This window comes from Phalacrocorax carbo, chromosome 1 (genome assembly GCF_963921805.1).
Source record: "Phalacrocorax carbo chromosome 1, bPhaCar2.1, whole genome shotgun sequence".
NCBI lineage: Eukaryota > Metazoa > Chordata > Aves > Suliformes > Phalacrocoracidae > Phalacrocorax > Phalacrocorax carbo.
In genome coordinates, this window is record NC_087513.1 from 102,649,651 (window position 1) to 102,664,015 (window position 14,365).

Here is a 14,365-nt window from a genome sequence, read left to right on the forward strand (position 1 = left end):
TGAGGGGCTGCCGCGGGACCCCCGGACCGGGGGGCAGGTGCTGCGCGCCCGCGGAGCCGCCGCGGGATGGGGGGGGGGGGGGGGGAGGCGGGGCGCGGTCCCCGCCCCCGCGGCCGCTCCCGCCACCACCGGGACGCCGCCGCGCTATAAGTGCGGCCGCGGGGTGCGGCGGCCGCCGAAGATGCGCTGGCAGCCGGTGCTGCGCGGCGCCCCGCCGCGGCCGCCCTGCGGGGAGGAGGAGGAGGAGGAGGAGGAGGAGGAGAAGACGAAGGAGGAAGAAGGGGGAGGCGGCGGCGGCGGTGGTGGTGGCGCGGGGCGGCCGCGGCCGCGGCCATGAGCTGCTCGGACGTGGCCATGCAACAGCCCGCCCCGGCGGCGTGCGGGGCGCCCCGCTATCTGGTCGCGCCCGCGGCGGGCTGCCCGCAGGTGAGCGGCGGGGAGGGAGGGGTTGAGCGGGGAAGTGGTGGCGGTGGGGCGGACTGGAGGGTGAGGGGCGGCTTTTTGGGGAGCCCTCCCACACCCCCCTTTAGCGGGCTGCATAGCGCATCGCTGGCTGGCCGGGGCGGAGACCTCCGCCCCGGCCAGCCAGCGATGCGCTATGCAGCCCCCGGCCTGATTTGGAGATGCGGGGAGCTGGTGAGAGTGCCCCAGAGCAGCGCAGCCTGGTAAGACCTTTTTTTTAAAAAAGAAAAACGATTTCCCCCCAAATTCTTCTATTTGCGGGGTGGGTGTTGGCTTGCTCGGCGGGAGTGGGAAGGGGGAAAAAGTTATTTCTCGCCTTCCTCGCCCCCCCCCCCCCCTCCTCTCCGCCGTCGCTCCTTACTTAACGAGCCTCCCCGCTTTGCCGGGGCGGCGCGGTCCGCGGGCGCGCACACGGGCGGAACCTCCGCCGGCGGCGGGGGAACCCGCGCTGCTCCCCGCGGACCGGCCGGGCCGCGCCGCGCCGCTCACAGCGGCTCTCCTCGAATATCGGCTCCGGCGGGTTTCCAGCTGAATTTGTTGATCAGATGTATTACAAAAAAAAAAAAAAAAAAGTGAATCAGGAAATTCTTATCAGGCTGACAGCATTTTTAGACTATGCAGTGCGTGGGTGAAGTGGGACTAATATTGACTTGGCCCTAATGTAGTCATCTGAGAATACATTTTTTGGTTGTTGCTGCATTCCATAAGGTTTTATCATTATTATCCATGAAGATTGTTTTCTCCGTACATGGGAAGTGACCCCTAATATCAACTTGCCTGGGAGACATGAATATGGGCTAAAACATTAAAATTCCAATCGCGTGTTATTGGGTTTTTTCTTTATTGTTGGGAGAGAGAGCACGTTTGCAGAAATGATACCCCAGCAAACTTTTCCAGGTTGCTCTTGTTGTACATTGTAAATGCAGGCTCTGGAAAACTTGCGAGTTTTGTCTGTTGCAGTGTGCCTTCGTTATTGTTTCTCCTCTAATCTAGGTCACAGCTTGCAAACCCTTCCATCTATACAGTAATTTTACTTACGAACTTTTTTTTACTGCATGAACAAATCATGCAGGTTAGCCTGCATGATTTGGAGGGAAAATAAATAAATAATCTCAAATAACTTGACTCTTTGACTAAGAGACCTAGAAGTAGAAAACTGTAATTGAAACTTTGGTGAACTTTTTGGCGTTTAACCCTGTAGGTGATCAGCTGTATTCCTCTTCCAGATCTGGGGTGTAGAACACACAGTACGTGAAAATCTATTGAACGATCATTAGCAGCTGTGTCACGCTCAAGTGCAATTGCTTTTTATTTTTAAACAGAATCATGAAGTTTCTCCACCAGCTGAAAGCAGCACCATGTATTAAATGTCCCAGAGGCACCCTAATGAATGCCAAAGTTTCTTGAAATTTCATTTTAAATTAACTGAGTTCTTGTGGGTCATGCTGTTTAAGAAAAGCGGAGGTAGATATGCAAGGCAAGAAACGTAGATAACTCTGTTGAGCCAGTACAGCTCATGGGCTGTGGCCAGCACGATATATCCCGTTACCACCAAAAAACATTCTAAACCTTGCCATCCTACATGGTATTGATAATTTGTTTTAGTTAATCCTGCTTGTGCCAATTTTCCTGAAATATTTGGAGCTGGAGGGTCTTCACAAACTGGTCAGATGTCAGACTGGAAAACCGAGCTGTCGTTGCTGAACTAAGAATGTTGCACCCTACAATTCTAGCAGCTGCGAACTTTAGAGCAGTTTATGTATTTTCTCTGAATCCAATCCTATTTAAATAATAATTTAAAAAAGTATACATAGAATGAACTCATGCATGTGTAGTTGTGGTGGAAAGATTTATTTTTTGAGTAACGAATGACATTGTGAAAGCCTCTGTTACTTCAGAATTGTCCTGTCAGGGACATTTAATCAACTGGTAAAGAGCATAAGAAAGAAGGATGAAGAATCTGTTGCCAGGTTTTTGTTTCTTCTTACACATGTGTTCAACATGTAAAATGCTCCTGCGCTCTTCGTGAGGATGATGACCATTTTAAAGAATGTTCTTTGCCGGAATTAAAACTGTGGTTTAAAAATAACGGTGAGGGAAGATGAATTAGTGGGATATCTTAAAAATAAAGCTCCTCATTGGATCTGATAAAGCGGAGCTCACCCTCAAAATATCCAAGGACTCTATTGAAGCATTTTTTCAGTGTTGTTGTACTACTCTGGTCTCTTTCAGTACCCAGTAAAATGGTTTGTTTTCTGAGAGAGAGCTCCCCCGTGCTGTGCTCCTGTTGGCTTTCCTTCTCTTCTCAGTGCGAGGAGACGTAGGTGTGTTATTCTAACTAAAGCTTGTGCATCTTCATAGGTATTTGTAGTAAATTTGTCACAAATGTGTAATAAGTTACGCCTGCTTTCGCTATCAGTTTTGCACCCTTTAAAGAGCCAAGGCAAGATCCTTAGCTGTGGAGCTGCTGTCGCAGGCGTAAAGGCTCAAGTTCTGGGCTGCGGCGTCTCTCTGGAGAGGTAACTTCATCGTGGTTTATAGGTCGCGTGCCGCGTACGTGGGTCAGGAGAAGAGTCTCCAGCAAGCGGCTGGCACTGTGTCTCTGTATGCAGTGAAAGGGGTTTGAAAGGTTGTCTCATTTTCTTTTGTTTTCTATTTTTTTTAAATAACAGATTGCTTTTAAATGATGGACTAGCACGCACCCGGGTTGCACAGAAGAGATCTTTTTAAATTTTTTTTTTTTAGGGGGTGGTCCATCATGCCTTTTGAAAGTTACCCCACTCTAAAGTTATTCCCACATTTCTGTATCTGTAGTTTTCACTCCCTTAAAATCAGCGCGGAACTGATTTTTGCCTTGCACAAAAATGCAGAATTTCTGGAAGCTTAGCATTCACCAATCTGTAGCCAAGAAAGAACTTGCTGGCAAATTAATTCAGATGGGATTTTTTTTTAAAGCGCTTAATGGACTGAAGCCTGAATTCCTATTGAATGTTAATGGCAGTGGAGGCTTAGCACCTTAGATCTTTGAGATTGCTGAAGTCCAGGGTGTTTGCTGGAGGGAGTTAAGTGGAGTATGGATATACGAATGCTTACACGGTGCCAGAAGGAACTGATGAAAATGGGGTGTGGCCCTAATTCTACAGATAAATCAGGGTTTCCATATTCCTTTGCCAAAAGACAGAGCGAGCGTGTGCCGGCGTTACAGTAAGAACGCGTTCCTCTGTGTGGTAAAGAGCCGTGCCTGTGCGAGCGTAAAGCCCTGCAGAATGGCGAAATTAAAACGCTCTTCACTCTGTGCTTTCCTGCGGGGCTGTGCAGATGTAGTAGTAAGTTTTGACTTTCTTACAGGTTGGGCGAGGAATGGGTGTAACAGAGCTGCTCATTCGAAGAGACTCTGGAAACACATAATCAGTGAAGAATCCCATTGTACTCTTGGCGCACAAGAAATGCTATATGGCTTGCCACGCCCTGTCAATCTAGGTATAGCAAGGTGCAGAGCTGAGGCTACGGTAGGATTCACTCTGGCTCATGAATAGCTGAGCTTAAGACCTTTGAAATGGGAAGTTACAGTAAATGGTAGTTTTGGAATTTCTCCATGGTATGTAGATGTAGCGAGCTAAGCCAACACCATCCTTGCTAAATCAAGGCTTGCATAAAGAGTTGTGATATGCTCAAGTCAGACTTTCTGCTGGCAGTGCTGTAGACAGACTTTTTCCAGATAAGGGCTTGTCTCCATTAGCAAATTAGGTCGCTAACTCAACTCTTCCTTCCAAACTAACAACATTGCAGACAAGGACAAGTTGCGTTTAACTTTGTGTCAGCTGGCTGTAGCTAATCCCTAATTCACGTACTGTAGCCTAGTTTTTCAGTGAAGTTCTTTGTGTCACATGCTCACAGCTTTGAAGAGGGATTATTATACTGCTTATAGAGTGTGGCATTTTCAGTATCTCATGCAGCAGACAACAGCTTCACATTTACTTTTTGTAGTTCAGATGCTTTCTCAAGGCTTGTTCTGAAGCCTGGTGGTTGCTCTACTAATGACTGCACTGGAAACTGCATCAGACCCATATAACTCACCTTTAAAGGGTACTTTCCGAATTACAGGTTTTAAAATCTGGATTAAGTCTTGCCCTGTGGGGGGGCTTTTGTTTTGTTTTGTTTAATCCCACCAGAGACTACTGATCTGAAAAATCTGGCTTGCTTTACCTTGTTGTTCTGAGTGGGACCAAATTCTATTTTACCTTCCTCTATCTACGTAAAAATAGATCTTTAGACTTTAATTGTACACCTCTGTTTAGAAGTACAGCAAGAGATGCAATAAGTTAATTCTTTTTCCACTGCTTCCCTCCCTCAGTGGAGCACAGCAGGAGCTCCAGGCTCTACTGCTGCAAATCCAGCAGCTCACCTGCAAGCAAGCACACGGCTTTGCTCTCGGCTTGCTCATTTGCGAGGGTAGACGGTAGCATTTTGTGTCTTCAGGGCATGCCGTAGATAGCACTTTCAGACCCAGCATTCCATGCTCTGATTGCTTGAAATTGTCGTCTTCCTTGAATACTTTCTGTGTTATCAGTAGGAGCCTGCTTGGCAGACAGCTCCACAAATGGAGGACTGTCCGTGATTTGCCTGGAGTTTGTTGCTGAAATTCCTTCTCAGAAGCTTATGTCAAATGACAGCCTTTTTCTCAGGATAGGGTCATATAGTGTTTCCTCAGTGTTTCTTTATTTTTGGTTCCTGTTCTTTCTCTCATAATGGAAAATCTGTAACAGGTGGCCACAGGCACACCAGACTTTCATGCTTGGGAACATAAAGGACCATATGCTGTATGATGGCATGTATGGAGATAATAAGTTGTAGGAAGAGACAACCAGCTTATATGTAAAATAAGAGCTGGCCTGAATTTTGAATTCAGACTTGGCTAAACTAAAATGTTCTCTGTTTTCAACTGCTCAGTTGTTTTTCCTCTTTTGCTGCCTACTAGCTGGTTTCAGCTGGAAGTGAATTTTTTTCTATTTGCAAAGAGGAACGTTCTGACATTTTTACCAGACACCCTGGGTGAGATCTGGGACCCTTGAAGTCGGTTGGACTTTTGCCACTGGCTTTAATGTGGCCGGAATTTCACTGTGTAAGAACTGTTTTGCTTGGTTCTGGATAGGGTATGTCAGAAAATAACAGGCATCTTCAAGATGGGAATTTTTTGTGAGATTTTGGACCACATGCTTCCGTGGTCTGAAAGTGGTCATTCTTCCTCCAGAAGACAGGATGATGCTTAGCCAGCACAAACCTTCTCTTTAATATGGCCATATTAATGGTGATTTGTTATTGACCTTTAGTTTCCTTTTGTTAGACAACTTGCAGAAAGAGTTTAAATTCTCTTTGCAAGAGCCTGTTTGTGAGTATATGAAATAACAAAAATAATGTTGGTTTAAGCTGAATTCAGCCCACGCTGTACAGCATTATTTACCCAGAGGTTGTAGCATTCACCCTTCAGCCACAAACTTGGGCCTGTTATCTAAGATGCCATCAGGTGCTGTAGACGTTGGGTTTCCCTAGTTCCTGGTCTGCTAAGCTGACTTTCATTTCTGTATTCTGGGTCTTGGCCAAGATGAGATATTGTGTGTTTGTTTTGTTCTGTTTTTCAGAGGCTGCTTAATCTCAGTCTCTAGTTTTTAAGGAAGAGAGAGGTGAAATTCATTAATATATTAAAGTATTGGAGACCTGAACGTAGGGAAGAAATAACATTGTGTTTGGTCAGAAAATACTCTTTTTAAAGATCTTACAGATACTGTTGGCTGCTTAAAATATATGCCAGAACTATTTGTATGGAAAAAGTGCAAGTGAAACTGGGCTAGCCCACATGAGTTATCAAAAACCTAATCTGGTGTTTTTTGTTTGTTTTTGTTTCTTCCCCCTGCCCCCGCCCCATGATGGTGGGGCCAATTCGTTTAGCAGTCGATGATCCTGCATACTTTTCCACTCACACAAAAGCAGCCAGAAATGCTATGAGAAGATTACTGTTAGGGTCAGAACAAGAAAGACAGAATTTTTGTGCGGGCAGGGTTTTTTAAGGGAGTTAGGGGGAGAAAAACATTATTGGAGGATGTGTACAGTGGAAAAGGTGTATATACACTGCCTACAAGGAAACTTCTTTAGCCACTTTATCTCACTGTAGTCTCTTACTTAGAGTCCTGTGATGACAGGCTGATAATTTCTTCCTGAAATACCAATTAAGTAGATCTGAATCTTATCAGAGGCTTGATGCAGTTTTGAAAAATTTAATTTAGAACTCCCATCCTTCACAAAAAACGCACCACAAAGCACAACTTTTCACTGTAAATCTTCAGTCCGCGCACACGGCTTTGCACTTGTCCATCAGTACCACCACCTTTTTTTTTTTTCTTTTTACATTTAAAAAAAATTAAGAAGACAGATTTGGTGTTTTTGAAAACAACAAGTGCTCAGAGTATCTTGTAATGACTGCCCATGGACTGGAGGGGAGGGAAGAGAGTTGAAATGGAAAATGAATCAGATTCTTAGGCTGTGGAGGGGGGGAACATTCCTGCACAGAGAAGCGACTCTAGAGATAAGTTTTAATTTCCTGAGCTCCAGTCTCTATATAGGAACACTGAAAGACTTCCTTCCTGAGAAGCAAGTCATGCCAGGGGTTACATTAAATGATGTGTTTCTCTATATAATCCCGTGCTTGTATATGTATTTACATACTCATGGTATAAATACAAATAGCGTACCTATAATGACAGAAGTCCGCTTTTGAATGTGTTGCATGAATTAAAGGTCTGGCATATACACTGCACCTGAGATGTCAATATATTATGACTAGATATATTACAATATCTGTTTAGACCTCTATAAAGGATCTCTTTCCTACTTTGTCTCTATGTAAAGAACAAAACCCAACCAAAAACAAAGTGAAAAAACCACCCTCCCCAGCACTTGTCTTGCATTTTTAAGAGGAACTGGGTTATGGTGCACTTTTAGGAACGATCGAGTCGCTGAGGTAGATGTGTTACAGACTTCTAATGCATATATATCCTGTATATGCAATAGTGTTATAACCATTTCTGTCTTACCAAGGACTCATCGTTCCGTGATTACTTAGGCAAAACCATGAAGATCACTAAAAGTGATACCTTAGTAAGCATTTCAGGAACAAATGTTGGGAGGCTTTTTCTTTGTTTATGGAAGGCACAAAGCATTTGCAAAAAAGTATACGTCAGCCCCAATTCTGCATTGCCAAAATTAGTTTCAGAGCCTCAGGCTATATTTCCTTTTAGCAACTAGTTTCTAGTAAAACTGTTTTAATTTGTCGTATCCTTCTTTGGTTCTTTCCTTTTTTAAAATGAATCCCTCAGTTTTCCTTTATATGTTACAGGATTTTGGGATAAAACTGTATGTCTAAATAAGTAATTGTGCTAAGCAGAGCCACAGTATAACTTGTTTTGTGAAGCACAGATTTACTTGAATTCCAGACCATTGTCTAGGTATCCCATACCGTAAAACAAAATTACTTACATCCCTCATTGCAGTTCATGTAACAGCATCAGTATTAAAGTATTACTGAGATGTTCTGTTTGTCAGTTAACCTGCCGCAATGTCAGACACATTGCTTAATTTCTACAAGCTTTTAGTATTATAGGTTTTAGTTCCACTTGTCAATAGCTGTTTCTTACAATTATTTTTTCATAACCATTCATAATTAAAAATAAGCCTCACAGTATCTATTTTGTGTCACAATGAGGGAATTTGTATCAGCTTACATGACTTTAGAAAGCACTGAGTGTAAATATATTGATGGTATATAAGGTTGGAAAATGACTTTCGATTATTTCTAAATCGGACAAGCCTATTTATTGTATAAATGGAACTTTATAGACTGTGTAGTTTAACTCTTTCTTTAGAACAACTTTGGAAAAAGGGAAAAAAGCTGTAAACTTAAAAGAGATTCTGATGGTGCTAAAGTGTTGCCAAGCAAACCATAAAAGATAAGTTAAACTGTGATTCTATAGAAAAGCTATGAAATACTTCTACATATGTGCTGTAGTTGTTTTGGGGTTCCTGAAGCTGCCTGTGTATAAAGTCAGCTGTGGAAATGGCTAGCCAGCTAAAAGCTATCATTCCTGCAGCTTGACTGTTGTGGGGAGGTACTTTTTTTTTTTCTGTGAAAACAGTTGTAAAGTGGAACATCTGAAAAATATGTTCCATGCAAAATGGATCTTCACACACATTTATTTTGACATTTAGGTTTGATTTGAGAGAGAGGGAAGATTCTGAAATAGTCATTCACAGATGGCTTGTGCGGGTTTTATTTTTTTTTGTATGCCTCTCTGTGTTTTTGGTTTGGGGTAGATTATTTTGCATGTGTTTGCAGACTTGTCAGTTCCCCTCTTCCCCCAGATCGCGTGTTTAATTTTTTATGACTTGAATTTTCATCCTTTTTTCCAGAAGCTGATGTTTAAAAAAGAAAAAGAAAAAAGGAAAAGGGTCAAAAAAACTCCTATCCCAACCCCAAAACAACAACAAAACTCCACCCCAAACCAGCCAAACGCCACCCCCCCTCCCCAAACCGTACTCACCATCCTAAGGCATAGCTCCCTATGATAAAAATTTTCTTGGCAGCGAGCGAGAATTTATGTATTTGTGGACTTTGATAATACAGTGGCAAATTTTTCAGGAAGCACCAAATTCTCCCATTTTTACGTCTTCAGCAATAAGTAGATGTGGGGAGTCCGGAGTCTCAACTGGGGAGCGCAGCTGGCAAAGCCTGGTGCATGTTCAGCTAGATGGGTGAAATGCAGACGTTGTGTTATCTGGCCACCCTTCCACAGAGCTGGACTTGACCCCTGTAGCGTTTACTGAAGGGAATAGCCTTTCCAGTTGGGAGTCAGGAGTGAATTCATAGAATTGCTAGATCCTGTCTGTTTTCTTTTGAAGGTATTGACTGAAAGCCGTTGCTATTAAACTGTGGTTGTGAAATGTGCCTGAGCAGCAGGTCCATCTGGGTGTGAGGAATAAAAACTCTAAGTGGCGCTGGTAATCTCTTCTTTGTGAAATGTCGGTGCAAAATATCCTTGTATTTCAACTGTAATTATGAAATGACTATTCAATGTATTCAGTTATTTTTCTTTAAGGAAACCAGATGTTGAGCTTGCACTGAATGCCATCAGTGATACATCTCTTGTTTGTTTTTAATCCCAGAAGAAGTTAGCTGTATACAACAAGATGCAGGAGTCTCTGGAAGTGACCCTTCCCAGCAAGCAAGAGGAAGACGAGAAAGACCAGCCTGCTGAGATGGAGTACCTTAACTCTCGCTGCGTCCTTTTCACTTACTTCCAGGGAGACATTGGTTCAGTAGTGGATGAACACTTCTCAAGAGCTTTGAGCCAAGCCAGTAGCTTCAATCCAGAAACTGCCCTTACCAAGAGCAAGGCAGGACTAAGTCCTCTGTGGAGAGGTAAGAGGAGCAGTAACTTGCTGTCTGTGGTGTGGCTCACTCGGTCTCTGTAGCAGTAACGCATATTGCATTGCAGCTGAAATTTTGCTCCTCTGTGGAGGTAGAAAAATCCCCCTCAAATTTGAAAGAACCCAGTTGCTTCTTGGGGTTGAGTGATCTGAAGTATTAAAGGGGAAAGAGGTGCCAAAGGAGTGGAAGAAGCAGTCATCTCCCTCTCTTGCCATAGCCCGCGGCTCTGCCGAGGCCTGGAAAGAACAGGGCAGAGCTCATGTAGCTTCAGAAATGTCTGCTGCAAGGTTGGAGGCTTATTTTTAAGCTCCAAGTGTGAAACTTGGCCTGTGAGGCAAGAGCAAAGCTGTTCGGAATGCTGGCCTTGGACGTGAGGAGACCCATGCAGCCTTCTCGGGTGACTTTGCCAGGCGATTAAGATTCGTCTACGGCTGCTTTCCAGGTAGGGAGGAGCCAGCACAGGCTGGAACAGGCTTGGGTGCAAGCCCTGGCCCACGTGGCTGCAGCCTGCCCAGGGGCAGAGCTCATAGGGAGATATATCCATTGCTACTGGCTTCCCATGTCTAAAACAGGGACAACGTTACTCTGCTTCTGAGCAGGGAGTACACAGGTAGTAGGTGCTGTGAGGCATTTGCTTACTGCCATAACACTTGCCTCTTGTAATGAATATAAGCATGATCAACATAACAAAGAGCAGATCTTTCCAGATAAACTAGGTAGACCTTACAGATAAGATTTCAGAATCAGTGGCTGGAGAAAGCACGCTGGTAAGGTGCTGTTTCTGTTCTGTTGAATGTGGCAGTCTGAGTAATTTTTCAAATCCACAGCTGCATTATTTCTGATCATGTCTGTACGTGGACTGGCAAAGGGCTGTGAACTAAGAGTTGTGAGCAATGGCCTTGCATCGGGTTGAGTGAGAGAGATACCATGAGGATCCTTGTAGGAGTGGTGGTGGTGGTCACAATCAGTGATGTTGAGCTGAGAGTGTATTGATGAAAGTCACAGATAATAAAGAGAGACGGGACTTTTGGAAACCGCTGTGAAGAGAGAACTAGCACAGAAGGGCTTGCTTTCCAGAAAGATGATGACAAATCCAAGGAAGTTTAAGCAAAGGTCAGCCCAAGCGGCTAGGGAGCTAGAGGAATTTATGGCTTGAGCCGGGACCATTAATGTTAATGGGAAATTTTCCGTCGACTCGACTGAGAGCAGGATTGAACCTATGCTTACTAAAAGGGAGACTGGAGCATTTATAAATGGCCCAGACAGGCTATAAATGTTTCAGAGATGGGATCAAGGCAGTCCCCAGAGACCCCGTGCCTACAGCAAGCCCTCCTCACTGGGCTGGGAGACATACCATGGGTGGGGTTGTGTGTCTTCTCTTTGGCCTCAGACATACCCTGCTATTTTTCCCTGGACCCTGGCTCCCCCCACGGTTACACAGCCTTCCCCAGAGGGCTCTGCAGGGGACAGGGTGGCCTAGCATAAGGGTTCTTCAGCCATGATGCCTCCTGACCCAGTGTGCCCCTTGCTGTCAGCAGGGAATGGAGGTCTGCATGTCCTGAAAGTCTTCTGGGAATAAAGTAAGAGGATATGCCCTCTGCCGTCACTGCACCTGCTGAAGTCGTACGAAAATCCCCAGGGAGGCTGCTGGGCAGGGCTGCTTGGTTCTGCGGTGTGGACGCTGAGAAAGCTGAGGGTATTTGCTTCTCCGGAGAAGGGAAGCTGACAATAATTTTATCAGGCACAAATGAGTTTCTGAAACATGCCTGCTTGAAAAGAGTGGGGAAGGAGAGATGCTAACACCTTGGTCTTCTGGTTGCTGTACAGTTGTCAAAGATGCTCAGTTACAGCAAATGGATGTGAATTTGTATCCCATTACCTAAAGTTAAAATACTATCGGCCTGAAGGTCTTGTATAAATAACCTTCATGGGAAGTCATAATTTTTGTCAATAAATTACTCAAAGATAAATAACTAAAAGCAAGGTTTTGCATTTGCAATAGCCATTTTGGAAGGTACAGATTTAAATGGAAAGTGTGTAGGCATGAACTGGCTACTCGGCTCACTGTGTTATTTCTCCTTTACCTGAAAGGAGGGATTAGTAATGTTTTCTGCTTTTTTATCATCTTGTTGTGCGATTTTTGTAGTGTCCTGATGGAAGAGCAAACTGTACATTCATCATTAAGGTGATACTGTGGGGTTTTTTGTTTCTATGAGGGATTTTGCTTACATATAGAAAATAGAACCTGTTGTCCTGAAAAGAGCAAGTTTTCATCCTTTGTACATTGAAAATACTGATCAGTTTAGGCTAAAATAAACTTCAAACTGACTTTTTATAAAATATATTTTCCTATAACAGGCTCCAGTAACACGGACTTTGAATATTCAATTGTAGGCGTAGCTACCTGAAGTCTTTTGCAGGGGCTAATGGAACTAATGATATCTTGAAACTGATGTTACTTTAATGGTATTTTTATCAACATTTTTTTCCTAGCTGAAAGTGTTGGGTTTTTTTTCTTTCTTGTGTTTTTGTTTCTTTGGTTGGGCTTTTTTTTGTTCCTCCTGCCTTAAGTGAGAAGTAATGTATTACAGAAAATTCCATACATTGTCGTCTTTACAGCATGTGCGCTTTGGCATATTTTCAGTGCATGTTGGCCAGCCACCATGAACATTTGCATTAGTCACCACTTCGTGGGATGTGAGATGTTGCCATCTCCCTGCCTTCCTGTACTTAGAATAGGAAACTGTGGTAACCGTATTATCTTTCCTGGCAGACAATTTTTGTTAAATGCCTCCTTCCCTGCTCCTGAAAGCCCTTGGAAACTACTGAGATTATTTTAATTTCTTTCTCAAGGACAACGCTGAAATGGCTGTTTCTCCATTGCCATGTCCCATAGAGGCCAGATATCTGATATGATGGTGTCTGTAAAGAGAATTGGTTGTCCTCGCTGTTTTAAAGGTGGAACAGAAAGGACACCCTTCAAACACCGTGGAAATGTGTGGTAGTTGGGGTTTGTGGTTCAACAGAGATGATTGTTGTTTTGGGTTTTTTTATGGGGTTGCTGCACACTTAATATTTAGTAGGATCCTCTGTGAGCACTCAGGGTGGATGAAATTTGCTTTCATGTTCATACAACCTGGATGGACCCTGTATCTCTAGTGACATGACTTGACCTTAAACAGTGAGGTTGGTCTCTGCAGCTACACTCAATGGTGTTTCGGTGGGGGCTAATCTATGACAGTTTCTGACAGCAGTAATGGCTTTGTGAAACGTGCACAGGTTTGAAAAATGGAGATGACCAAACATGTTTTCTGTGGTCTAGACCTTCTGCATGATTGGTAAGGCCAATCTGGTATGAGATCTGGAATGAATTCATCTTGGCAAATTCAGTGGCTTAAAGTGCTCTCTCCTGATATTAAATTTGTCCTGCAGATACTTTGTGGTTTTCTGTGCTTTTTAAAAGTGAAATGGTTTGGATTTAGGGCTTTTCTGTGCAGATAACAGCCAGATAGTTTCCAAAAACTCTCGATTACAGAGATTGATTTTCCAGAATACTGGCAATGCATCGTCAAGCTGTGCTCCTCCATTAAGCAGTGAGGAAAACAACAGACTGGACATGAAGAAGCTTGGTTTTGTTTTGTTTTTTGTCAGCCCTGCTGCCAACACTGTAAGCCTTGTGCACTCTCTGTCTCGGCCTAATCCCTTGTAACAAGGAACGGTTTACAAACAAGGAACAACAGCAATTTCAAAGGGGTGCTGAGGCTTCTGTTATATGCTCAAAGCTCTCTCCAGTCTTCTAGCATGAATTAAAATAGAAAATCACTGCTAAAAAAAAGAAGCAACCTTTTGAAGAAAGCCATGTTGGATTATGGTCTGCTAGATAACCTTGCAGCCTCTGAAGCGGTTTGGCACGAAAAGAAGCGCTCTCTTTTTGTCCACAGTACATTTGCAAAGTTTATTTCTAATACCAGAAGTTAATGGGGTTCAATAAACTTCCTAAATCAAAGCTAACTGATGTGTGGAAAAAATTTATATGATTTGAATGGATTTTTAAACCAGGTACACAAGTGTCCTATTGATGCAGTCAGAAAACACTTTTAGGTTTTGTTTCCAAAATATTTTTGTCAAAGCGAACTTCAGAGGCAGGAGTATTTGAAGAATCTGTTCATTCTCAATGGTGTCTTCACCCAAGTCTCATTCCAGTTGCTTGTTAAACAAAGCAAAACAAAAGGTCATTTTAAAAAAATATATAAATATTTTTGTAAATGTTATGTGAGGAACAGAGGATTCTTTGCCTCCTCAAATATTAAATTTCCCTGGCTTTATTTCTCTGTAGGCTATTTTTATGACTGTTCTTTCATCAGAGGTAAAAAGTCCTGTATTTTTATGTTTCCATCTTTGACTAAAAAACCCTATTTGAGCTGA

At 43.3% G+C, this 14,365-nt stretch overlaps 1 protein-coding gene and 1 long non-coding RNA gene across 2 annotated transcripts in view; one reads left to right on the forward strand and one right to left on the reverse strand.

Moving 5' to 3' along the window:
- Positions 1-313: 313 nt before the first annotated feature.
- Positions 314-14,365, forward strand: part of VGLL3 (vestigial like family member 3) — a 28,780-nt gene continuing 14,728 nt past the window's right edge. The window contains exons 1-2 of the mRNA XM_064469604.1: positions 314-426; positions 9,676-9,931. Coding sequence (XP_064325674.1) covers positions 334-426; positions 9,676-9,931 — 349 coding nt within the window. The 5' untranslated portion in view covers positions 314-333. The remainder of the gene's footprint in view (positions 427-9,675; positions 9,932-14,365) is intronic.
- Positions 6,719-9,679, reverse strand: LOC135316379 (uncharacterized). The gene is made up of 2 exons (XR_010375744.1): positions 9,054-9,679; positions 6,719-8,925 (listed from the first exon to the last, which is right to left on the reverse strand). It is a non-coding gene; the product is annotated as an uncharacterized LOC135316379 (long non-coding RNA).